This window comes from Strongylocentrotus purpuratus, unplaced genomic scaffold (assembly GCF_000002235.5).
Source record: "Strongylocentrotus purpuratus isolate Spur 01 unplaced genomic scaffold, Spur_5.0 spur5_scaffold_20, whole genome shotgun sequence".
Lineage (NCBI taxonomy): Eukaryota > Metazoa > Echinodermata > Echinoidea > Camarodonta > Strongylocentrotidae > Strongylocentrotus > Strongylocentrotus purpuratus.
The window spans coordinates 13,746,978-13,773,432 of NW_022145606.1; the positions used below are offsets into that span (position 1 = coordinate 13,746,978).

The window sequence follows — 26,455 nt, forward strand, 5'->3', positions numbered from 1 at the left end:
GAAGGTCGAAGTTCATCTCCATATCCATGCGGACCTTCCTGGGATGGACACGGTAAGCACAACGCACCGGCAGCATAAAGAATCATAGCATTGTGTAGCGGTGTAGATTGGGTCAAGCATTGAGAGGACACTGGTATCATTGGCGGGGGCACCAACATATTATATGCAACTGTATAAGAAATAGGAAGGAACTACATCATAGATTGAGGCAAGGGTGTAGGAAGGATGAAGTTATCCTCTTCCCTTTCCGTTCGCTATATACCCTTCTTTTTCTCTGTCCCTCTTCCTCTTTTGTCGAAACATGCTATATGTTTACCCGTATTCAACACATCTAAACGACTGTATTTACACATTCAGGCATTTCAAATTGATCACGCCTGTAATACGATGCCGTATCGATTTGCCGCCATTACGATCGAAATTCTTAATGCTTTGTCTCTCAAAATTTAGGTGTAGGCTACTTGTATTAAGTTTGAATAATACTTTTTACATGAATAAGATTCCCTTCGTGACGTTTGAACATGCACTTAATACTATTTTCGCACAGGAGGTTCAAGAGGAGGAGAAGAAGCATTCATACCACAAGGTTCATCCCTCGGTTCCAATCAGTATTGCAACAAAGTCTGGTGACGTTCAAGTCACATGCTGTCGTCAGGATGAGTTTCAGCAAAGGAAGGTAATTAAGTTGACATTGCATTTTTATGTTTTCTTGTTATCCGCCCGTCCAGCTTTCTTGATAACGAGGGATCTCAAGAACTACTTCAAATATGAAAGTCAAACGTGGTGATATTAGTGTAGGAAAACGACCTAGTTAGTTTTGGGGGAAAGTAGGTCAAAGACCAAAGGTCATAGAGGTTAGTTTCTGAAAATACAGGTTTTAGCCTCGTTATCACAATATTTCAAGAACTATTAGATGTATGAGCTTCAAACCTTGCGAAAGTGTGTATATTCCTTGGGAGACGATCTGATTAGATTTTAGAGGAAGAGCTCGATGAAGTCATAATATTTCACGGTGAAATGTGCGGAAATGAGAATTGCACGAACGGTAGATGTATACTTTTCGACTGCTTGCATTCAAAAAGCTCTTGTTCCTTACATACATTTATCTTTAGTGGTTTATACCCTGTACGTCAGTTAGTCATTTATTCATTGTACGGTTTTGAAAATTAACTCCCTATACCGATTTCAATTTTCGGAATATTACTCGTTAGTGCGATTATGACTATTATAATTATTTTATAATTATTCTTTCCTGATCAGCAGTTTTATAATAAATATGATTACTATAATGAGGATAATGCAAAATGATGATTAATATTATTATTACCATTAACATTATTATCACCATCATTGTTATTATTATCACCATCATTGTTATTATTATCAATATCATTTTTCAGTCTGGACAACAGGTTCTCTCTCAAAAAGATATTCAAAGCAAACTGAAACACAGCTTTTTACTACCCGTGACTTCGCGTGAGGAGAATACAAACTTCCCAGTAATTATCACGATTACACAGGCTGGAAAGGTCGGGGCTTCATTATCTGTTGCTTTCTTAATCAGATACTCAGGTATGTATACTCCATATCTATTTATCATGGGCATTATGAAGTTTGGATGAAGCATAATTATAACTAAAAAGTGTTGTATGAGTTTAAATCATTATGAATAAATTAGAATAACACAATCGCAAAGAATTTCAAATACTGAAACTATTTCAATTTCCACGGCCTTGTGAATCACCTATTAAATGTGCAAACATACCAATGAAATGAGCGTTACACATAAATACTGGAAATGCGCTCGACTTGATTTCGTCACAACTCTTTGCAATCGTGCTGAATTGTACTCCTATAAAGAAAAAAGTGTTTGGAAAGACAAGAACCCAAATACATAACCTTGTTAATAGCATAGCTTGAGTGGTAGCATAGCCATATCATGGTGATTTATTGGTATGGCACGATGCATTATAACCTCTGGTTTCCGTCGAAATGTCAGTCAGTACATTTCTTGAGAAATACTGCCACCAAAAGTTAACACCCGTCGGAAAAACATAATCGGATTTATAGCGGTATACTCTACATGATTCTTACAGTACCTTGATAAGGTGACTCGTGATTAGAGTTTACTTATCAAGTCAGTACACATCGATACATCAATTGCTATATTTTTCTCAATTTTTGTATTTATATCACAGATGAACTGAAGTATGAATCTTCCTTAGAACCTGCTTCCTTCGTAGGGTAAGCTTGCATTTGGACCATTATTATTAATTCGCAGCTTTTTCAATTAATGTTTTTGCCAATGAAATGAATTTTACATTCATACCGCTATTATCAGTGGCAGCATGGGTATTAGGGGCGGGGGAGGGGGTTGGTGGTGACGGAGACAGGGGAGGGAAGGTGATTTCTGTGTTAATTTCGTAACGACTTTCTTCACAACTCACCACCCCCATTCTCACTTATCCACTGAGCGAGTTTTGGCCAGCAGCTGACATGGATTATAAATAGTAAATTTCATCGGAAAAACAAATAGAGCCACTTCAGCGAAGTCAGAGACCATTAATTGTGTATTAAATTCTCCCTGGTAATTCGACTTCAATCGGGTGTTTATCCGATGATATGTGTTGTGATTCACCCAGGGGGAGTTTACTTTTTTGACGAAAAGTTCATATGTCATGCACTGGGCCCTCGGTTTATCATCCCGTCGTCATAAATTCCCCCTTCCCATCGATATTTCGAGGCAATTTAACTGAGCTGGTTGAAAGCTTTCTGAAGTGTTCTCTTTTATAATTATCATTACAAGTATTACAATTAGTAGTATTTCCGTTATAAGTATCATTAACATTTTCATTGCTGTTGCTCCTGTTAATTATAATTAATGCTACATCTGTATTATCGTATTACTGCGACACCTTTATCTCGTTTTTCAGGGTAGTTGAAGAAGTTTTGAAGAGTGATCTAGAAGATATTGATGTCATCACTATTGCTGAAAAGATGACAGTGGATCAGTTCTATGATCTGGGGGTAGCTCTCGGTTTCCGAATTCAACAGTTGGATGTCATAGAATACAGGAGGTTCAGAGACAGACAGCAGGCAACCTATGACATGTTGGTAGAATGGCGTCGGGCACAACCCTCTGGTCAACAAGCAAAGGAAACGTTACTTTCACTCATGAAATCTTTAGACTCACCTGGTGAAGAGATGGAGATAACAGGTTTGCCAATGTCAATCTAACATCCTTTCAACCCTTCTTTTCCACTTAAGTTTTTTACAAGATTAACGTTATTGATTGTGTTGTCGATAGCTATTAGTATGCTACCAATATAGAAGAATAAGGGGGTATGAATACGTTAATTTATTCCAAAAGGGTAACAACAAATACGAAGCAAATGTCTACCTGAAGGTATTCAACCTAACAAAGAAAGAAACAATGAAACAATGAGGGCACTTATGTTCAAAGTAATCCTATACGTTTATGAATGTGTGATGATCTCTTAAAATATTTCGTATGATTTATTTCACATTATCTCATAGTCATGAGTTAAAACCGTATGTATAGTTGTCACAGAAAAGAGTAGATTATCCGGAAATTGTAGTTTACTCAAATTCTTCTAATTGCAATATCCTGAAGAAATATATATATTTTTTTAAATGTAGTTTTACTAATTCTCGCTGCTTAATTATCAAGCACTTAAAAAATTCATGACAGAATAGTTAGGGAGGAGAAACAACTTCAGACCAACCTTGCTATCAGCTTAAAAGTTAAAATAGTCTCCTCTTTATTTCCTTATATCCTTACATGTATATCGTCTCCTTAACTTGATCTACGTACGTCAGACATCGGTTCTGCTGGGTGAGTCTATAATTCCAATTCTTCTGTCTCTTTGTACTTGTTTATATTGGTACAAGTACATAATACGGTAACAATTTAGTCACTTTAAACTAAGTACATGGAGAGGTATAATACAATATTATGTGTATTCGTCAAAGGAATATGAGTATACTGGAAGATTGCATTAACTAGAATAGTACAAATTTAAACTTTAGATATGACACTGAGTGAAAACAGAAAAAAGAGGAAAGAAAGGAAGATGAAGGGGGAGGCGAAAGAAAGACAAAGAAAAAATTGAATATATACATGCTTACGCACAGTGGCGGATCCAGGGGGGGGGGGGGCCCGGGGGGGGCCGCGCCCCCCCCCCCTTGAGAAAAAAATCATGTAAAATCACGTGATTTTTACCTTTTAGGGGGGTTGGGCCCCCCCCCCCCCCCTGGCGCTCAAGGGGGGGGGGGTGCAAATTGAAAAAATTTTGAGGATCAAAAAAAAAAAAAAATGCGATCAGGATGATTCTTGCATTCTCCAGGAAGATCAAACCACAACAGTTTTCCGAGATTGGCGAAAAGCTGGGTCTCAAGAAGACAGAGCTTGAACACATACAACACCGGACACTGTCTAACAGGAAAGACGCTAACATCCAAATGCTTTCCAAATGGAAAGCATCTCAAACATCAGGGAATGAAGCGATTCAGACTTTAAAACTTGTTTGGAAGTCTGTCCAAGCAGTACCGAATGTGGAGAACCTAGAAGGTATGGGTGTAACGCTTAAAATCATGCCAACTTTTTTGTGAAACGCTTTATAGTATTTCTTTTTGTTTATCCAGGACTTCGTGGAGGAAAATCTTGAGGATAAGAAGAATCCGTGCAATAATCTGCAAATGCACAATACATGTTTACATGCACCAGTTTCAATAGAGTATTCAGTCGAATAGACAATAGCATGTACAATAAAAGGGAACCATGTTAGAGTCTCTTGAGAACGGGGAGGTCACTTTTTGACACCATTTATTAGGATAATATATTTCTCTAAATGTGCAGAAATATGTAAGATTTTCACACATTCCATGGCGTGTTATAAAGTTGTATAAATGATTTTAAAGCGACGATTTTAGATTACTACGTTTAGGTAATGATGTGTCTTTTTTCAGACGAAGGTAGTTCTCGTGAACTAGAACCAACTCCTGTGGAAAAGACAAAACCAAATGAACCTTGTGAGCCTGAAGATATGGAGATCATTGTAACTACAGCTTGTGGTAAGTAGACTCACAATTTAGAGGTCCATCTTTGTGTAATCATAAAAGCGTATGAACTTCATGTACTGTTAATGTCATCATAATAGTGATATTGAGACTGTGTAAAGAAAGAGTAGTTCTTAATCTTCCTTTACAAATGTGTGTAATATCAAATCGGTATGGATAATCGATTCAATATCTCGAACCAAACTTAGGCTATAAAAATTAAACAAAGTCACCTATACAAAAAACTGAACAATTTTCATAACATAAAGTGTTCTATTTTAAATCAACGAATCATATTTCTTCAAAGATGATGTTCCCAGTGTATCTCCGGGAAAGCATTCGGAGTCTCCTCAGGACCTTGATCGACATGGTGGAGTACCAGGCACAGAAGAGCTTTGCAGCGTCGCCCTTTCAGTGAAAAGCCTTTCAACTGCATGTTCACTCGGGAAAGCCCTCCGTGTAAATGATGACGTCATTGTTGGATCCATCGATCTACCTAGTTTGTCAATACTCCATAAGATCGCAGGAGAGCTCGTAGACAGTTGGCAGAATGGTTTGAAAAAGGAAGAGCAAGAAGATAAGTTCGCTAAGCTTCTCTCAGAGTACAATATCCCAGATGTCAAAGCAGGTTAGTGAGAATCAAGCCTCATTTAATTCGTAATCGTGTTGATAACAAAAAATAATAATCAATATTTACCCTTTCAAAAGAAAAAGTTTCAAGTTCAAACTTGCATTTCATTTCTTTTTCACATTCCATTAATTTCATTTATTGACATGAAGGCAATAGGAAAATAATACAGAATTATGTATATTATACAGTAGTAGAGACGAATTTTAGTAGGTAAACATTTTTACCAAAATATATTTTAAAACCATGAACACTACTTTTGGTTTCTTAAAATTGTCCCTACATTCATCAATGTTTTACATTTGATTTCACTATTTTAAGACGACAGCAATATCTTCATTCATCACCATCGTTATGGTTTTTGCATTAAACTACATATTTTCTTTCCTTCCTAGTGACATAATATTATGCATTTGTGTCATTGTCTACAGGCCGTGAAAAAATATCAAAAGCCATTGTAACCAAGACAGACCTAGTGGACTTGTGTCATCGCCTGAACGTTAAACCTTCTGGCGTTTTGCAGATCATGAGCAAATTTGTGACCTTCCCGTCTCACATGATTGGCCGTAGTACTCTAAGGGTGCTTACAGAATGGGTACACCAAGGTGGGACTAGAGAGAGGCTTCTGGAAATTGCTCAGGCTTTCCGTTTTAACGATGCAGCAGTAAAGATAGCAGAAGGTAGTGCCACTGTACAACTACACCGCATTTCACATTACATTAGATTGTGTAGGCCTATTTGATCAGTGGAAGAAAAACAAACTTTGACAGATTCATTATTTTCACTTACTATTGCCTGACTATAACAGAAACCCACATTCATAAAATCGGCAGGAGCCTGTGCACTTTTAACTTACTTTAAACCATCTTGCTAGATGAGGAAACACGCAATTGAAAGGAACTTATCACTTTACCAGTTATCTTTCAGACCTAAGAATTGACCTTGAATTTTCCAGAATATCTCGGGCTTTTGCTATACTGATGTCTATCTTTTAAAACATTGAGTATACTTTACTCTATACAACAGAGTCCCAATGAAATAAATTTGGAAAAGCGAGATTACCATTAAAAAAAAAAAAAAAATTACATCCTGACTCGAGATTGCTCATTTTTATTCAAACTCTACATGCAAACATGCATTACAAAACACTTCTTTCCCAATCGCTTTTCAGTAAAAACACTAACAAAAGACTGCCTTGGAGAAAAAAACTTGGCACAACTTGATTATGTTATATGTAAATTGTAATCTATTTGCTTCATGTTTCATATGGGGATTATAAATGACTTTTTCCTTCTCATCCTCCTTAGACATGAAATGCCAACCAAGCTATATACCTTTCCTCTCGCATGGCATCATTGATCACAAGGGTGGAGAACTGACCCTTGATGAACTTGGTACTGCCGTTTCTATCCCTGAAGGAGCTATACCTAAAGGGATGAGATCAGTTGTTACTCTTCGCGTGTCAACTCCTGACACTCTAAGGCTTCCTGTACGGGAGGGTGAGGTAGTCATTACACCAGTCGTAGAAAGTTCTCTGACACAAGAACTGTTAAAGCCTGCCACAGTGGTATTACCACACTGCACCAATCACCATGAACGTAAAGACGACTATTCTGTTATCTTGTACACAAGAACTGGACCAGGTACAAAGTCATTGACATATTTCGACTCTGTTCTCTTGAAAAAAGTAACCTTCTTAACTTTCAATTTGAATCCTAATAATGTGACCAATGAGGTAAATAATTGATTTCAAATCCCAAATATATAATAATCTTCCGGTAATGAGAATCCCTTTTTTAGAATAATAAGCCGGTTCAGTAAAATTTAATGATTTTTCATTAATAAAGAAAAATTACCTCTATGCCATTTGAATCAACTCCCTGAACAAAGGTTAAATGAAGTCAAATATCAGAACATGAACTGAGTCGAAATCAATTCCTACTCTACTAATAAGCCTATATCATAGGGAGTAAGATAATATAATCAATATTTGTTTTCCTCTCTTATGCAAAGGAACTTTCGGTCGTAGGAACTTGACTCCATCACAAATCTCAAAAGATAAGATAACGTTTTGCACACGTCATCTTCAAGTCTTGGCTCTGTCATCGACTGATCTTCAAGAACTCCAGCTGAGATGTGTAGTCTTCCAGCCTGTATTCATGACTCCTGCAGAGAGACCAACTCTACGTGTGTACTTACTTCATCCCTATATGAACCGTATAGAGGTATTTATATCAGATGATCTTTTTCTACCATCTGAGGGCGCCCTTTGATACTGTGATTATTAAATGGTGCCTCTGCAGACTGTTCAGGCTTATGGTTGCACTGAACAATTTACCGAAGAACGTTTTATTATTTCGTTAACAGTATCAGACTACAATATCAGATCATAATTACGAGAAAAAAAAAAGAGGAAGGGAAGGCAAAGCAAGTGATGAGTCTTGGGGAGGAGGAAAATGAGGAGGAAAGAAGGGAATGATATGTGTTAGGGAAGGGGGATGATGGAAATATTAGAAGAATGGAAGAGGAAGGGAGGAAGGGGTGAACAGATGGAGAACACTTCTTTTCCCCCTCAACATTCACCCCCCCCCCCCCTTGAGCAAAAAAAATATTAAATTAATAAATCCCATTTTTGTCAGGGGGGGGGGGGGCATAGATAAAACACAGGTAAAGGGTGTTTTTGACATTCCCAAACACCCAAAGCTCCCCCTGTTGTTCAAGGGGGTGTTATTGAACACCCATAACACCCCCCCCCGCATTAATACGCCAATGGGATACATATTGTAATAGCACGTGTGAAGGGGGGGGGGCAGTACTTTAAAGTTTAAAATCTGTATGCTGAACTATGACATCAACGAAGTATCTACTGTGCCATTTTGAGCAATCTTGTACATTATCTTACTGCGATGCTTGTTGCTTCAGACGGTAATTATGGATGAATACATAAATTGACAGTTCATACATGACGTAGGGTTTTGTGACCAGCCTTTCCCTAGTGGAGGGGAGTGGAGCTCATTGAAATATGGATGTAGAATGTTTTGGAACTGCATCACTTTGAATGGCATGATAGGCCTAGCTGTTATTTACTGTGAGCATTCAGCTATAGTGCCATAAATATATTTTAAAAAACCCAGATAGATGACATATTTTGGGACCGAATTCTTCATTAATATTAAATTTTTGTTCTGGTTGTTTATTCAGGATATAACACGAACAGAGAAGAGTTCTTCTGTTCCCTACTGCCGGGTCATGAAGGAATTCACGTTCTCTATAGAGTCAGAAGCAAGGGACCTAAACATTGTGTTCGACGACGGGACGAAAAGAAAGGAGAGAACGGTGAATATGCCTGATTTTTTTCCATAAGGTCCGTTAAAACTTCTTCTTAGATGTTAATTTTTCAAGTTGAATTCTACACATGACCTTTAAAAAAAGTGCAACAATAAGCCATTTTTAAGTTATGTTTTTCTTAAACGGTCACTGAATTATCAAGCCTCTTTCTTAATTTCGAAATTGGAGGATATCCTCGATTCAGATATGTTCCCTCTGCCGATCATTTTTCTCCCTCACATATGCACATGCTAACATAATGTTGTAATGTTTATTTTTATTATCAGTATTATATACTCATTTTTTATCATATTATTATTACCGTTGTTGTTTTTGTTATTGTTCTTTTTGTTAATATCATCATTATCATTTATGATTAATATCATTATCATCATGACATTTTTTTATTATTACTGTCATCGTTATTATAATTATTCCAACGATATTCAAACCAAGATACCCATCAAGAGTATACTCAGTGGAAAGTGCAGCCCTTTGAACTTCGAGCTTCAGTTCTCTCCTGAAGAGAAAGGAAAGAAGAACGGTCATATCGACATACTACAAGGGTCAGCAAAACGTGCAGAAAAAGAGTTCATTGTTTACAAAGAAGGTAAGCCAATATTATCAGGAAGAAGGATATTATGTGTCTTTCACATCATCAAATGTAGCTAGATACTTCAAAGACCTTACGTCAGTCATTTATGTAATGAGTTGCCTCAAAAACTTTACACAAGTCATTTATTGTAACTAGTTACCTCAATGATCCTACCGAGTCCTTCATGTTGCCAGTTACCCCCAAAACCCTACATAAGTCTATTATTGAACCAGTTACCCAATGACCGTACATACCGTTATGTCATTTCTGTATCATGATATCTTTAATACCCTACATAAGTCATTTATTGTAACCATTGATCTCAAAGACTGTACATGAGTCATTTCTGAAAATAGTTACCTGAAAAGCCCTACTATACATATGTACATGAGTCATTTCTGAAAATAGTTACCTGAAAAGCCCTACATATTTTTCATTTACGTAACTCCAATGTATCCCAGTTATTCTGCGCATTCAATAAGAATAATTTAAATTAATATCATTTATATAAAATATAGCATACACTGAATGCCAATTTTTTTTTTAATCAAAGAATGGCTGTAGGGTAGCCCTGTTCGGGTCTGAAATAATAATAATAATAATAATAATAATGTAACTTATATCGCGCCAAATCCACTCTGTTTCTAGCAAAATTCTTTCCACTCTCGTATCCTCTGAAATTCTGAAAAAGTTGTTTAAAACAAAACCATTGGATTATTTTTCTTTCAAAACACATCTATTTATTTTTAATACATAGCAATTCCGAATACTGAAATAACAAATTTATTCCTATTGTATTGCTTTATTCTGTTTAATGCAGATGAACCGGATTATGCAGTCGAACACACAGATTCGTAAGTTAACGAATATCACCACCCATTGTCAATGTCTTATACCATGGAGGCCATAGGGACGACAATTAAATGGGCATTCAGACAAAGCTTTTCTATAACTTTCTGTCTTAAGCTATTATAGTTAGCTGCTAGAATGATATTTATGTATATTGATTCGGGCTGTGTAACACTAAACAGAAAATGGACATCAAACTAAGCATTTGTCATTCTTAACCCATGACTAGAACGTTCCAAATACCCTCAATTAGTGGCTAGTGAGAAACAAGTAACTTTTGTTAGTCTACTCTTGATCTATAGAGAGTGGTGATGGTGATTTATCAAAATACAAGGATTCATGTCAATATTTACAAAGGAATCTACCAAACATCTTTCAGCTCGTATTGTATTTGTTTACATATTTTCATTTTCCATCCCCCCCCCCCGGCGAATGTCATGAATTCACTGACCTACAGGCAAGGGCGATTGCAGTATGTATCCAACATTCTTCTCGAGATCCTGGCCGATGTGATCCATACACCAAAGGATGTCATAACCTTTGGTTACCAGCTTGGCCTCTCTTATTCCTCTATGAAGAAACACAACGACCAAACAGACGTGTACCTCGATAGTGTCTCAAGGTCAGGCTTTGGTAAGATGCTACGTGACTGGAGACGACAGGTTCGACCTAGTGAGCAGGTAGATGAACTTCATTTGGCATTGCAAGATGCTGGGTTAGGCCATGCAGCTGAGGTCATCTTACATGAACGTAAGAACCACATTCTACTCTCTCGGGCTTTGTAACACTAATAAATAGTATATTGTTTATATTTCTTATATTGTTAGAAAGATGGAAACGATGATATATTGTCGAACCCCCTTGTTCCAAACCATAGCCAAAGGCACTAATGAAATATTAAAGCTGAAGTATTTAGCGAAGCAATCTGATATGTGCTGGAACTATCTCAAAAACTGCCCAAGCATTGATAGGTACCCATTTAATACACACAGAAAGGAGCATAATAAGTCGGGGAACAAACTTGTCCTATAAAGCATCCAGCAAGGTAATATAACCTGGGACCTCCCATATGGCCACATGAAAGTCCAGTAGGGAATTCCAAATTTGATTGCCCTTTTGGCGTATCATAGTCCAGAGCTACCAAAGTACCTCAATATATGCTTCCAAATCCATTGGAACGCTAATAAATAATGTCAGTACATTTTAAACGACACCATTTACACAAATGATTTTCCGTTACGGCTGTCAGTTCAGGATTAAATTTCAATAAAATAATTCCAGATATTTCTTCTCCCCTATTTTTTTTTTAACCATAACAAATCTAAATATTCGAATTATTTAAATTCCTTCTTTTCTTCCAAATTTTTTTCTTTTGTGAACCAAAAGTTTGTAACACGTCCATATCTTTAAATTATTTAATTTTCTTTCTTTTGTATTTCGTTTTAGTGAGTAGCAGGAGGCGCTTTGCAAAAGTCAAACAAGTATGGGAGTCAAAGAAGTAGGCAGACCTGTCATTTAAATGTCCCACGACCAAGAAGGGATTCAATTGGTTTGTGCATTCAGCCTACGTCTAAACCTGTACTCCAAGTTTGCATGATTTTCAGTCTGAATCTCGAAGTTGCTATTTCTTCCCTTCCATATGCTGGGAGTCATGTAGTTAAGCTACATTTGATGATGATTTCTTGTTAAATCTATTTCATTTTTAAGAAGGCGGTTGAGGTATGAAGTATTACGATCGGTAAACATGTATATGATTTTTTCATGTGTGTGTGTGGGAGGGGGTATATAAATATCTTCCTGTTTAGAATACGTCCTTCGTAGGCCTTGTTCCTTTTTCCTTCCATCTTTCCCTCAATGATATTCAACAAAATTCATCATGCCAAATTCATTTTGTCTGTTTCTCGTGTTATTGCACACTTCCGCTCCTTCCACGCTTTTTGTAGAACATTATCATTTATCGCTTGATCTATCCACCCAACCTATCTTTGCCATCTTCCTCCACATTGAAATGTCAAAACTCTCAACGGTTTAATGTCTTCCTTTTTCAGAGTCCATGCCTCTGATCCATTAGGCATCACACTCCCAAATTATTTACATGTGACAATAATACCATTACATATTTTCGTTATCGTAAGGTTGTGTGAATACCGTTTCTGGTCTGTTGGTGCAATAATTGAATTGACTTCAGTTTTATTTAATTTATTAACCATTAATATACATGTAAAAGCAAAACATACAATAGAAAATAGAATACATACAAAATACAAAGCAAGCATTATGATCAGGACCACAAAGAAGTAAATTGGGCCCCCACAAAAACAAATTCAATTAAATATAATTCAGTCACCATACCCACACTTGTACACACATATTCACACATAGCTACATGGAAACTGTCGTTAGAGAGTTTCAAATAGGAATTTTCGACAAAGCTTTTTAAAACAGGATAAACTTGATCCTTATAGAATTGGGTAATTTATTCCATTTTCTCACGCCTGCAATATTTAATGAATTGAGGGAAGAAGTAAGACTTACTTCGGGTTGATGATGAAAATGTTCTTTTTGACCTGTAGCATATGAATGGATATTTTAATTGGGATAAACATATTACTGTATTTCACATGAAAAATGTTATGCCTTACAGAGTACATACAAATTAGAGTATCGAATGTAATCAAATCGTATAAAGGCAAGATTTGCATCTGTTTAAAGAGTGGTATACTTGGACTTTGCATTTGTGAATTTGTTTTTATTTCTTAGAGACTTTTTCTGTAAAACATATATTTTTTTCAGATGTGATTTATAAGTATTTACCCAAATATAGTTGCAGTAGTTTAGATGTAGTAGAATGTTAAAGGCTATTGAACAGAATATAAAAAACATTACTAGGCAATATAAATTAAGTTTAGAAAGGAAACCAACATATTTTGCTAGTGTTCATAGAAACTCATAATCATTACTATGTTGCTACAATAGTCGTAGTATACATATATATATATTTTTTAGTTGTTGAAAGGTTGTATGAATACTCGGTCGGTTATGTTGCTACAATAATCATATACATATTATAATACTTACAGAAAACATTTTCTTTATTGTAAGGTTGTACCAATACTGTTTCAGTTCTGTTGCTACAATAATACTGTACATGTGATAATAATATCCGAAGATATTATTCATTATAAGTTTGTATGAATACTTTTGTAGTTCTCTTTCAACAATGACAATGTATATAGGAAAACAATTGCAGTCAATATTTCCTTCATTGTAAGGTTGTATATCGATACTGTGGACTGTTACATTAATTATCATGTACATAAAATATTAATTACATAATATATTTTCGTTGTTGTAAGGTTGCATGAATACTGTTCCAGTTCCGTTGCTACAAAAGTAATTTACATGTGATGATTATTGCAGTAGATATTATATTTTTTGTAAGGTTGTATGAACTCTATTTCAGTTTTTTGCTACAGTAATTTTTTACATGATATGATAATCTCAGTATATACTTGTGTTGCTGTAAGGTCGTTTGAATACTCTCTCCGTGCTGTTGCTACAGTAATCATATACATATGGTAATAATTACATAACATATTAAATTTGTTGTCTGACTACTACATCGCTACAATGATGTTGCGCATGAAGTAATAAAGACAATTAATATATGGTTCATCATTGGGTGGTTTAAAAACGTTTCAATTTGTATTGCTAGAATAATGATAATGTTAATAGGACAATCAATACAGATATATTTTTTAACCACGAGGCTGTATAACAAGTGTTTCATTTGATTTGATACAATGGTCATGTATATATATAAGACAATAATTACGGAAGATGTTATCTTCATGTCAACGTTTATGAAGATTGTTTAGTTCTATTGCTACAATGATCATGTATATAAGACAATAATTACAGAAAATGATATCTTCATGTCAACGTTTATGAAGACTGTTTAGTACTATTGGTACAATGATCATGTATATAAGGCAATAATTACAAAATATGTTATCTTCATGTCAACGTTTATGAAGACTGTTTAGTACTATTGCTACAATGATCATGTATAAAAGACAATAATTACAGAAAATGTTATCTTCATGTCAACGTTTATGAAGACTTTTCAGTTCTATTGCTACAATGATTATGTATATAAGACAATAATTACAAAAAATATTTTCTTAATGGCAAGTTTCTATGATGAACATGTATATAAGGTGATAACCGAAATGAATATAAGCGTTATTATTAGTTTGTATGAAAACTACAAAAACATGTATATAAGCTAGCTTATTAATTTCAGAGTATGTTTTGTTTTTAAGGTTTTTCTCATTTGCTGGAATTGTCATGTTCATTATGTAATAATTGCAGTAAATATGTGCTTTGCTATCATGAATCTAAGTTTTGTATGAACACTTCTCCAGTTGTATTGCCTTAGTGATCATGTACATAAAACAATAATATCAGCGGATAGTTTCATTATTGTAACTTTTTATGAAACTGTTTTTGTTATATTGCTATACATCATTTGAATAAGAATTACAGTTAAGTTGTGTGGTTTAGGCAAACTGTTTTTTATGAGATTAGCATTCATTTCATTTAGGCCAAAGAATATCATTTGAGCAATGCCACTTTAAGATGACTACTCATAACAATGCTATCATATTCAAAGTATGAACAAGTAGTTTGAGTGTTTGAAATATGTTTTGATGACACACGTGTGATATCCCATATGTGCCCACATGTATGTGCAGTGTTTTCCTAATGTGTACAATTTTCAGCAAGATTGCATATCGTTATGATTTGTATATGTATTCTTTTCCTTGTAATAGTTTATTTTATATGATATGGTCATTCATGGTTTACTCTCCAAAATAATTTGATATCAGTATATATTTTGTCCACGTTTCAATTTCTTATAGTCAACATACTTTATATTATATATAGTCATTTTATATTTCTTTCGAAATTGTAATGACCGCCTTGACTGCATTTACAATTATTTAACGTTTCTAACATGTCTAAAATTTAGATTTTGTCACGGTTCTAATACCAAGATGTACAGCGGTAAAACCAAACATATAATCTGTAATAAATATATTTGAAAGAACGTAATTTCTATATCTGAAAGTTAATCATCCACATGTATATTCCTATAACATAATCAACATTTCTCAATGACTTGCAGACATTTGTTTTACAATGTACTTGTGAAAACAATTACTTGGATTTATTTTGATGATGTGTCAACGTTTTTTTATGTTGAATTGCTACTATATTCAAGTTTCAAAAATGCAGAGTACATATCTGTATTAAACCATAGTAAGGTTGTAGAAAAGCCGTTTCGGGAGTATTGTATCAATGACCATGAACATATTAGTAAGATATATACAGTAATGTTAGTATTATGTTGTGGTTACATTTTAGTTGCGGTTCCGCAATTACCATTTAAACTAATAGTGTTGTAATAAAGTAATCATTATTGCACATTTTTGCGTATAATCATCATACATGGCCGCGACCTGAGAGACCTGTCAAATGGATCCCAACCGAATGTAAACTTACTTTTAAAAAGTCAAGTTAGAACAAGGCTGCTGATTGCATACTGTCTTATTTGTTTTGTTGTAAAGAGCCCGATCCATTTACATAATCACTCATTTCAGAGTCGGTTTGAGGCTTCAAAGTTGATTGACACAAACATTTTGTTCTGAAGTTTGCCCTTATTAACGACCTTCAGCAAAACAAATTGGGAACCAAAGGGAATGCAAAACGTGCTTGGGACTTTATACCTCCTATAAACGTGTGTGAATGCCTTCAAAACGTATTGAGAGCACTGCCGTGATGCTAGTTCAGAACAAGGAACATTTTGAAAATGATGTTGAATTTTGCTACGAAAGAAAATCCACTTTTATTTTCAATATATTTGTTTTATGTTTCAAGAAACTTTATATCAGCTCCGATTTAGGTAGCAAGATCATTTTTATTTGTTTGGATATAATTTGCCTTTGTATTGGTGAGGTTCTGTTAATTTTTCTTTACTCTCATGCTCCTATATCCATTACTGTGTTTTGTTTTTATTGTGATGATAGCGATATCTCTCATAATTAATGTAATGCGACCATATGTACAGCATCTAATTTCAATTTTCATTTGTTTTTCTTGTGTTGTTTAATTTTTTATTTCTATTTAGCATTTTAAGTTGAGTTTTCTTTTATTTGTTTCCTTTGATAATAATGTTATCTTATCATGCCAGGAGTGATTTCAGTCAATTAAAAAAAATGACTTTGCTTCAGTCATTTAAGAACCACATGGTTTAATACACTACAAATTTCCCACAAGCCATTTTTCCCAAAATGGCTTACTTAAATGATAAGTAAAGGAACAAAAAAAAAATAGTACGTGTATGCTGGCTCTCTATTTTCAAAAAGCACAATATTTCATGGAAGCATTGTATTCATATACTTAGATGTAAGTAATATCAGAATACTGAATATAGAATCTCGCTCTTCTTGTGTTTACTCTGATGTATCATTTATTTTGTTCGTTCACAGAGATGTGAATGCTTTTATTTCTAGACCATTTAGGAGAAGGAAATAGTCTTTTGAGGAAATAAATTTGAAGCATTATAACTGACAAAAGTGTTGTAAATGCCTTGTTATATGTGGGGCGCAGTGGTAAGGGTGTGTGTGTGTGACCGTGTGGTAATCTGAACGGTTTACATCCAACCTCAGAGCCGTTTGTTTACACCTTTCAAAAAAGGAAGAAGAGGAGATGATACTATAACAGTCTATTGTTGCTATGATTTGATTACTGCTCTGTTGTATAGTCGAACAGATTTCATTGCCATAAAGCTAAGCTGCAAAAAATCAAAAGAGGGTCGCAAGAATGATATTGAACAAGACATATGCTTAGGTCACGTTTGCTCTATGGCTAGGAAACGGCAGCCGTAATCGAGAGATACTTGCGACGGCCGCAGAAAATCTGCGGTGGCCTCAGGGTCACCCTAGGGCGTATCCCTATCTGTACAGGCAGTACGGGTCGCCGTGGATTATAACACGGAGTTATAGCAGTCTTGATTTCTAGGTTCACCGTAGCGATTAGACACGCCATAGCCATGCCGTAGAGCGGTTCCACGGCGACCGTACGTCGTGCGTACGGTAGCCTTGCATTTTATATACCTAACTTTTGGGGGTGCAGCGGTAGTATCAGTCTGGCCGCTCGGTCACCGAATGGTCCCCCTTCGGCCGCCTGGCGGGCACCTTGCGGCTAACATGTGTCTGCCTTAGTATTTGTCAAAAAGCTACGGCCGACGCAGGGACCTTGTAAAGCGTTGGTCACATCCCACCGTGCGTGTTTTTAGTCCGTACGGTTTTTGGGGAGGCCACGGCCGCCACGTTTTCTGAAAACGTAGGGAGGGAGTGGCAAAGGCAGGGAGGGAGTACCGGCAACGCGCGTCACACGCACGGTGTAAGTACGTGGCCCGCACGCCACGCCTGGCCTAGAGCGGTTGCGTGCATCGTACGTTGCGCACGTGGTAAGTGCGTTGTACGTGCTTACAATGTGCTTACTACGTGCTTACAATGTACGGTCTCCGTGCGGTTGCCACGTTATCTTACGGAGGCCGTACTTACACGTGCTGCTCACGTTCGGTGTCCTTACTCACTCGCACGTTGAAGTGCGTGCACGTACGAAGAACTTGTCGAAGTATATAGGACGACATTTCCATTTTCTCTAGAAGTCCCAGCTGCTGCTGCCTCCTCAAGATGCCACCCATTCCACTGCAGAGACTCCGGGTTCTGATGCTGCAAGAACACCTTCAAGTGGCAGCGCATGAGCACGACGTGATATTACTTGCATTGATACGGGAGAGAGAGAGGCAACAGAGATGCCGACGCAGGAGATGGTTGGTTCGCCCATGCATCAAGAGGAGGAGGCTTTTCGGGCAGTACGAAACGTTGTTCCAAGAGCTAGAGCGTGAATCGCGGGGGGACTATGTCGGATACATCCGAATGGACCCCAATCTCTTCGCCGAGCTCCTGCTCCGAGTGACCCCTCGAATCACCAAGTGCCCAAGGTGTGTGTCTTCATTTCTGCCATAACAAATTCTTGGTTTTGCTTTGTATTTGCTTTAAAATTTACGACTTCCGGGTGGCACACAACAGCATATCCACGTTCGTGCCGGAGGTCGGCGAGGATGCTTTTCCCCTGCGAAAGTGGCTCTTGAAGCCATACAGTCGCCGTGCCATGACCCACAAAGAGAGCGTGATGAACTATCGGACCTCTCGGGCCCGTCGGGTTGTGGAGAACGGCTTCGGGATATTGGCTCACCGGTGGCGGTGCCTACTCACCACCCTGCTGTTGGAGCCTGACAGGGTGATTCGCGTTGTGTTGGGCTGCCTCACCCTTCACAATTGGCTGCGAAAGCGCCAACCCGGACTACAGGACCTTAATTTGGACCACGAGGATGAGGATGGCAACGTGGTCCCCGGGGCCTGGAGGGAGGATGTGCAGATGACCAAACCCAACCAGATGGTCGGCCAACGGGCCTCAAGGGAAGGGAAAACCCTGGGAAACTTATCGAAGAAGACCGGATTGACCGAGAAGAACTCAACCAAGCGCTCATCCTGTTTCGCCGAGAACGAGCAGTTGGCCTTTTCCTTTATCACACCCTTTTCATGTGACCCCTTCTCCGATCCACCAGCAGCACCCTCCTCATGATCAGACGCTTTGGCGTCACCATCTGACTCTTTTTCGCTCCTCCTCTCCTCTTCCTCTCTGGCCCTCTCATCTTCCGCGGCCCGTTTCTGTTGGGCCTCTCTGGCCTTCTTATCCGCTGCCTTTTGAGCTGCAGATGCAGCTGACCCCTTATTCTGTGTCTTCTTCGGCGCCATCTTGGAGACGAAATGTTGGCACTCTTCCGTCGGCTCGGCTTTTGTATACTGCATAAATCAGTGCGCACAACGTGCGTTGTAAGTGCCGAGCACGTGCTTACTCGGTACGGTCCTCGGTGGCTACCCTAACATATGTGACCGCTACCACATGGGACCGAGGCAATGCTGCGGCGGACCTAAAATTGCTACTGGCCGTAGATATTTAAGACCCCACGGCCGCCGCGCCAAATGTGACCTAGGCATTAATGACACACCGTCGGTTGATTTACTCACAAGTCTTAAAGATACTCAGTAAAGTTTGCAATAACTGCATAATAGGGTACTTGGGCTGGTACTCAAAGTTGATGGAGGTTCCCTAGCGGGGACCTTTTTTCTTAGTTTGAAAACAGAAAATCTATCAGAACGGAAAGATGAACATGTTTCATATATTTTGTATAAAATTGTTCATGAAATGTTATCTGGTAGGTTTAGAATATATTTTGTTATTAAAGAATATTATCATAGCTTGAAAAATGCTAATAAAACCTGAGAACTGCCAAAACGACCTCTGAATTTCAAAAAAAGGAGCTTATGCTAAAGAGGCCATCAATCTTAGAATCAGTTACGTACAAAATATGTCTTTCTCTGTCATTCAAATCACGAGTAATATAAATATAAATTTTATAAAAAGGAATTGTAAGGTTTGAGTTTTACAAAATTCTAAATAACAGATACTATTTATGTCTCGTACGCTTAAATGTTTATTTATATATCTAAATAATATGTGTAATTCTGTATCAAAATCACGGGCAAAATAAATATTTGATTTTGATTGATTTGATTTATTTTATTGTCAACATTAAATGGAAATTCTTTTTTCCCATGGTTATAAGGTATATACAGTACATAAAGCATAGGTCAATTGAATATATTTTAAAATAACACATTGCTCATTAATCACCGAGTAGGTCATATTAATAATGTAAGCTTAAGCTTGATAGAATCAACACTAAACTTAAAACCAATAAACCATACTTTTAAATTTGAACTATATGATCACATAATCTCATTAATGACTGTATATTTAATTCAAATATTCATGAATGAATAATATTGATCACTTTAAATGTTTTAGTATACTAACTTTAAGAAATGCATTTTAATTATTGTTTGTGTTTTACAATATTGTAAATAGTTGATAGTAATTATATATCGTCGCTTAAAGGTACTATGTCCCATTTGCAGCCAACATCGAATCCTGTAAAACTTTGCAGGAATTATGAACATGTCACGTGTTTCCTATCTGTGAAATTGAAACGTTAGCAGTGTCCTATAATATTCCAATTATGCAAAGAAAACCCGTTTACTTTCTAGACTTCACTAATTCACTGCCAGACACTATTGAGTGAACGAATGACTTCATTTTTTCTAAGGTAATAACAAATATACATAATAACATGAGCTGTAAACGGTACATGAGCATTTGTTTACATCAATAACCCAATTGTTGTAATGGCCAAAATTTAACTGATTGAGTCCTTGCGCAGCACAAAACGTACGCCTATTTAGTACAGGGTCTGAAAATCCGACTTTTACTTTAGTGATTGCAATCACTACAGTCGATTCGACAACTAATGGTCGTTATATTCCCACTTCAGTGATCATCAATAGTGATCTGTCAGTTTATGACAGGTTCAGTGACCTAATCACATTTCTACATCAAGTGTCTCTCCAAGTACCTCGGTCTTGAGCGGTTGAGCCATCTGTTTCAGAATTTCATATCATGTTGCTCCACATTCTGCGATCAAATATTCTAGACACCATTTACAATATCTTCTTCTCTTGTTCTTTCCATATATAGACGAGTGAGACGACCTTCTATGACTCTGATCATCAAGCAATCATCATGCCGCGTTATGTGTCATAGCCATTTCTTCTGTCTCTCTCTAATCATTTGAAGCGGCATCCACTTTTCTTGAGCTCGTTGCAACACCTCTTCATTTGAAACTCTGTCCCTCCAAGACACACCTAGTAATTTACGCCAGCACCACATTTCGACCACCTCCAATCGCTAAATTTCCTTCCTAGCGAGTGTATACTGGAGACTTCACAAGCGCTTTCTCAAACTAATGTATAACTATAGAAATAAATAAACGTTGATTGGAAAGGATGATTTCTGATCGGGAGGGGGGGGGGTGGACTGGGTGATAGGATCTTGGTTCGTAGATTATCTTTTTTTCTTCTTAATACTTATGTTCAATGTTTAATTTTTAATATTTATATGTTAAGGTATAAGCTTTCTTATAACTGTACGTGTATCTTTACTGTGCACGGACCTGCGGAAGAACATGCTTAACCTGAAATACGTGCACAAATTAAATGAACTGAAACTGAACTGAACTGAATTACTACAATTAATGAAATAGCCTAACTACTACTAGCTCTTTGAAACTTCGGTGATAAGCGCTTTATAAGCACCGTTTTTGTTTTATTATATATTATATTCCACATACTAAGAATCTTGCGCTACGATTGGTCAAAAGTAAATCACGTGATGAAAGATAGTTCGCCCATTATTGATGGGAGAAGTAAAAACTTCGTTACACTGTGTAGATAGTACTACTATCAGTGCAACGCACTTTCACTGAAGATAGAGGTACTATCTACACAGGGCAACGCACTTTCACTAAAAGATTATCCAACAGCGCCCTACAACAGGAGTAATTAAGCGCGCGCACCGTACCCACAAGGGGTTGGGTTAAACTTTTAACTTTTTTGGTGTGAATTTGGACCTGGTGTCTTTCATGTGGATGCATATACGTCCTTTTCTTTTTGTAGTTAAATTGTTTTAGATGTGAAATATAAAGCAAATAATCACCTTTTGGTTTTAGGCGATGGCAAACTATCACTTCCTCGTCGATCAGAATGTATACGCTATCTTTCCTCAGCTTCGCTTCGGAAAGATAGCTACATCCAGATCGCCTCGGAAGTGATAGTTTGTCCCATCTTCTCACCAACGGTAGTTATTTGCTTAACATTAACCTGCTGATGAACTATTTATTATGTCACAAGATATTGAAGATATCGTTATCAGTGTGTATCTTATGCGTCAGTCAGCCTGTAATCAGGGTAATTGACGAAAGTTCAATGATCACAATGCAAATATATGATACGACACAAATCTGAACGTATGCAGTAGCGGTTCTTTGGGAGGGGACCCAAGCACCCCAATGTCCCTTTTGCAGCCGACATCAGATTATGTGGAACTTTGCAGGAATTTTGAATATGTCATGTATGTCCTATCTGTGGAATTTAAACGTTAGCAGTGTATTAGTATTCAAATTATAGAAGGAAACCCGTTTACCTTCTAGACTTCACTGTCAGACACTATTGAGTGACTGAATGACATTTTTTTTTCTTTGGTAATAACATAAATCAAATGAGCTGTAAAAGGTACATGAGCATTTCTCAACATCAATACAAAAAAAAATCAATACCCACTACTTGTAATGGCAAAATTTAAACTGATTGAATATTTGTGCAGCACAAAACGTACGGCTATTAGGTACAAGGTTCTAAAAATCAAACTATCACTTAGGTGATTGCAATCACTTATGTCGATTTGACAATCAATGGTCGGGTTTTCCCACAGAAAGCAATTTTTTTCAAACCCTTTCGTTTTGAGGGAAGATCTAACTAAGTATTTTCTTTTAAATGCCGTTGGGTTTTAACCTTTACATTTGTTGACCTGCAAATGGGACATAGTACCTTTAAAGCCTCTTAAAAGTTTCAAGGGCGCATGAATTTGCAGGAACTACCTTATCCCCCGAAAATCCATCAAACACATATAAACACCGAAAATAAAAAACCAATCAATAGGAAGAAAAAAACGTTTCGACAGAAAAGTAATATTTTTGAGGATTGGTATTAAAGAAACGCATTCATATAATATTAAATTGCTATCGGAGGAGAGCTTGAAAAGTGCATGAACTTCAAATTGACCAAAATATATCAATTTCATCTTGAGTTGTAGGGATACCGTGGGATTTATATACAAGGGCCAAGGGGTGGGTGGGGGGGGGGGGGCTTGCAGGGGTCTTCATTCATAGGAGAATTGTAGGGCTAAAGTTACGTGTTTTATTGAATTTCAGGACTATGTGAGAATAATGAACGAATACAGAAATAATGAACAAACAACTAAAGCAATAATAGAAATGCATTATCTAATTATGCCTGAAGTGATAAGTGCGAAAAGCATAAAAGAAAATTAGTTTTATACTGCAAGTATTGAACGACGATCCCCGGGTTTGCACAAACAATGCTTGTAGGTAGTGCCTTGTTTAAAATTTATATTTGCAAAGAGTTAGGAATCTCAAGTTCAATTCTGTTATCACTTCGATGCGAATTTGTTACTCATAATAAGTATCTTTATTCCAGGCTTTATGATTAACGTTTTATTTGCTAAGTCGTGTGCAGTGTTGATCTACATGCATTCGAACAGTTCAAAGAGATCGAGCTTCGATGACAAACGAATCGAACGTTACGATGGGCATTTTCTGGATACACAGTGATGACGTCAAGTAAAGCCAGTTGAACAGATGATCGCAAGGAAGGAATCCAGGCATTATTTGTATGGGAATGAAATCTGTTCGACCATACGGCCGCCGCAGGGACCTTCTAAGGCGACCGTGCGTCATCACTTCACAGGACGTACGGCAGTCACAGATTTTCTGTCTCCACAAATTCAGAATACGCCGTGTGGCTACCCTAACATAATGTGACCGCTACCGTATGTGATCGTGGCAATGCTGCGGCGGACCTATAACTGCTATTGGCCGTAGATATTTTAGACCGCACGGCCGCCGCGCCAAATGTGACCTAGGCATTATTGACACACCGTCGGCTGATTTACTCACAAGTCTTACAGACACTTGTAAAGTTTCCAATAACTGCAGATTAGGGCACTTTGGCTGGTACTCAAAGTTGAATGGAGGTTCCCTAGCGGAGACCTTTTTCTTAGTTTGAAAACAGAAAATGTATCAGAACGGAAAGATGAACATGTTTCATATATTTTGTATAAAATTGTTTATAAAATGATATCTGGTAGGTTAAGAAAATATTTTGTTATTAAAGAATTTTATCGCTTGAGAAATGCTAATAAAAAATGAGAACTGCCAAAACCACCTATGAATTTCCAGAAAAGGAGCTTATTCTAAAGAGGCCATCAATCTTAAAATACGTTACGTACAAAATATGTCTTTCTCTGTCATTCAAATCACGAGTAATATAAATACAAAAATTATGAAATGTATTTTACTGCTTGAGTTTTACAAAATTCTAAATAACAGATAGTATTTATGTCTCGTACGCTTAAATGTTTATTTATATATCTAAACAATATGTGTTTTTTTGTATCATAATCACGGGCAATTTAAATATTTGATTTTGATTGATTAGATTTCATTTATTGTCTGCATTTTTAAAATGGAAATTCTTTTTTCATACGGTTACAAGGTATATGCAGTACATAAAGCACAGGTCGATTGAATACATTTTAAATGACACATTGCTCATTAATCACCGAGTAGGTCATATTAATAATGTAAGCTTAACCTTTATAGAATCAACACTATAAAATTTAAAAACGATAAACCATACTTTTAAATTTTAACTATATGAGCACATGTTCTCCTTAATGACTGTATATCAAATTCAAATATTCATGAATGAATAATATTAATCAATTTAAATGTTATAGTATATTAACTTTATGAAATGCATTTTAATTATTGTTTGTATTTTACAATATTTTAAATAGTTGATAGTAATTATATATCGTCGCTTAAAGGTACTATGTCCCATTTGCAGCCAACATCAAATCCTGTAGAACTTTGCAGAAATTAGGAACATGTCACGTGTGTCCTATCTGTGAAATTTAAACATTAGCAGTGTCCTATAATATTCCAATTATGCAAAGAAATCCCATTTATTTTCTAGACTTCACTAGTTCACTGCCAGACACTATTGAGTGAATGACTGACTTCATTTTTCCAAAGGTAATAAAAATATATATATATAATGAGCTGTAAGCGGTACATGAGCATTTGTCTACATCAATAACCCAATTCTTGTAATGGCCAAAACTAAACTGATTGAATCTTTGCGCAGCACAAAACGTACGCCTATTTAGTACAGGGTCTCAAAATCCGACTTTTACTGTAGTGATTGCAATCAATACAGTTGATTCGACAAATAATGGTCGTTATATTCCCACTTCAGTAATCATCAATGGTGATCTGTCAGTTTATGACAGGTTCAGTGACCCAATCACAATTCTACATCAAGTGTCTCTCCAAGTACCTCGGTCTTGAGCCATCTGTTTCAGTATTTCATATCATGTTGCTCCACCTTCTGCGATTAAATAATCTAGAAACCATTTCCAAGATCTTCCCCTCTTCTTCTTTGCATGTATAAACGACCTTTTATGACTCTGATCATCAAGCCATCATCATGCCGCGTTACGTGGTCATAGCCATGTCTTCTGTCTCTCTCTGATCATTTGAAGCAGCATCCACTTTTCTTGAGCTTGTTGCAACACCTCTTCATTCGAAACTCTGTCCCTCCAAGACATACCTAGTAAATTACGCCAGCACCACATTTCGACCACCTCCAATCGCTGAATGTCCTTCCTGACGAGTGTACACTCTATACTAGAGACTTCCCAACCACTTTCTCAAACTAATGTATAAATATACAAATAAATAAACGTTGATTGGAAAGGATGATTTCTGATTTGGAGGGGGTGTGGGCTGGGTGGGAGGATCTTGGTTCGTAATTTGTTTTCTTCTTCTTTATACTTATGTTCAATATTTGTTTTTTAATATTGATATGTTATGGTATAAGTTTTCTTTAACTGTACGTCTATTTTTACAGTGCACGGACTTGCGGAAGAACAGGCTTAACCTGAAATACGTGCACAAATTAAATGAACTGAAACTGAACTGATCCGAAATACTGCAGTTTAATGGGATACTTTAACAACTAATAGCGCTTAAGAGACGTTGGTGATAAGTGATAAGTGCTTTATAAGCACCGTTTTTATTA

The 26,455-nt window shown here is 36.7% G+C and overlaps 1 protein-coding gene across 1 annotated transcript; it reads left to right on the plus strand.

The window, feature by feature from the left end:
• The first annotated feature begins 4,347 nt into the window (after window positions 1–4,347).
• Window positions 4,348–12,862, plus strand: LOC105445423. Its single transcript, XM_030993679.1, has 11 exons — window positions 4,348–4,591; window positions 4,990–5,094; window positions 5,387–5,707; window positions 6,139–6,387; window positions 7,015–7,350; window positions 7,721–7,932; window positions 8,909–9,043; window positions 9,491–9,644; window positions 10,450–10,483; window positions 10,936–11,228; window positions 11,925–12,862. The coding sequence occupies exons 1-11, from the start codon at window positions 4,348–4,350 to the stop codon at window positions 11,978–11,980; spliced, it is 2,139 nt and encodes a 712-aa protein (XP_030849539.1). The 3' UTR covers window positions 11,981–12,862.
• Window positions 12,863–26,455: the final 13,593 nt, after the last annotated feature.

Excerpts from the sequence above, each read along its gene's own strand:
- LOC105445423 (XM_030993679.1), top strand. The coding sequence starts at position 4,348 with ATGATTCTTGCATTCTCCAGGAAGATCAAACCACAACAGTTTTCCGAG. Across the intron at positions 7,933-8,908 it reads CCTATATGAACCGTATAGAG|GATATAACACGAACAGAGAA; the intron begins GTATTTATATCA and ends TTGTTTATTCAG. Across the intron at positions 9,044-9,490 it reads CGAAAAGAAAGGAGAGAACG|ATACCCATCAAGAGTATACT; the intron begins GTGAATATGCCT and ends ATTCAAACCAAG.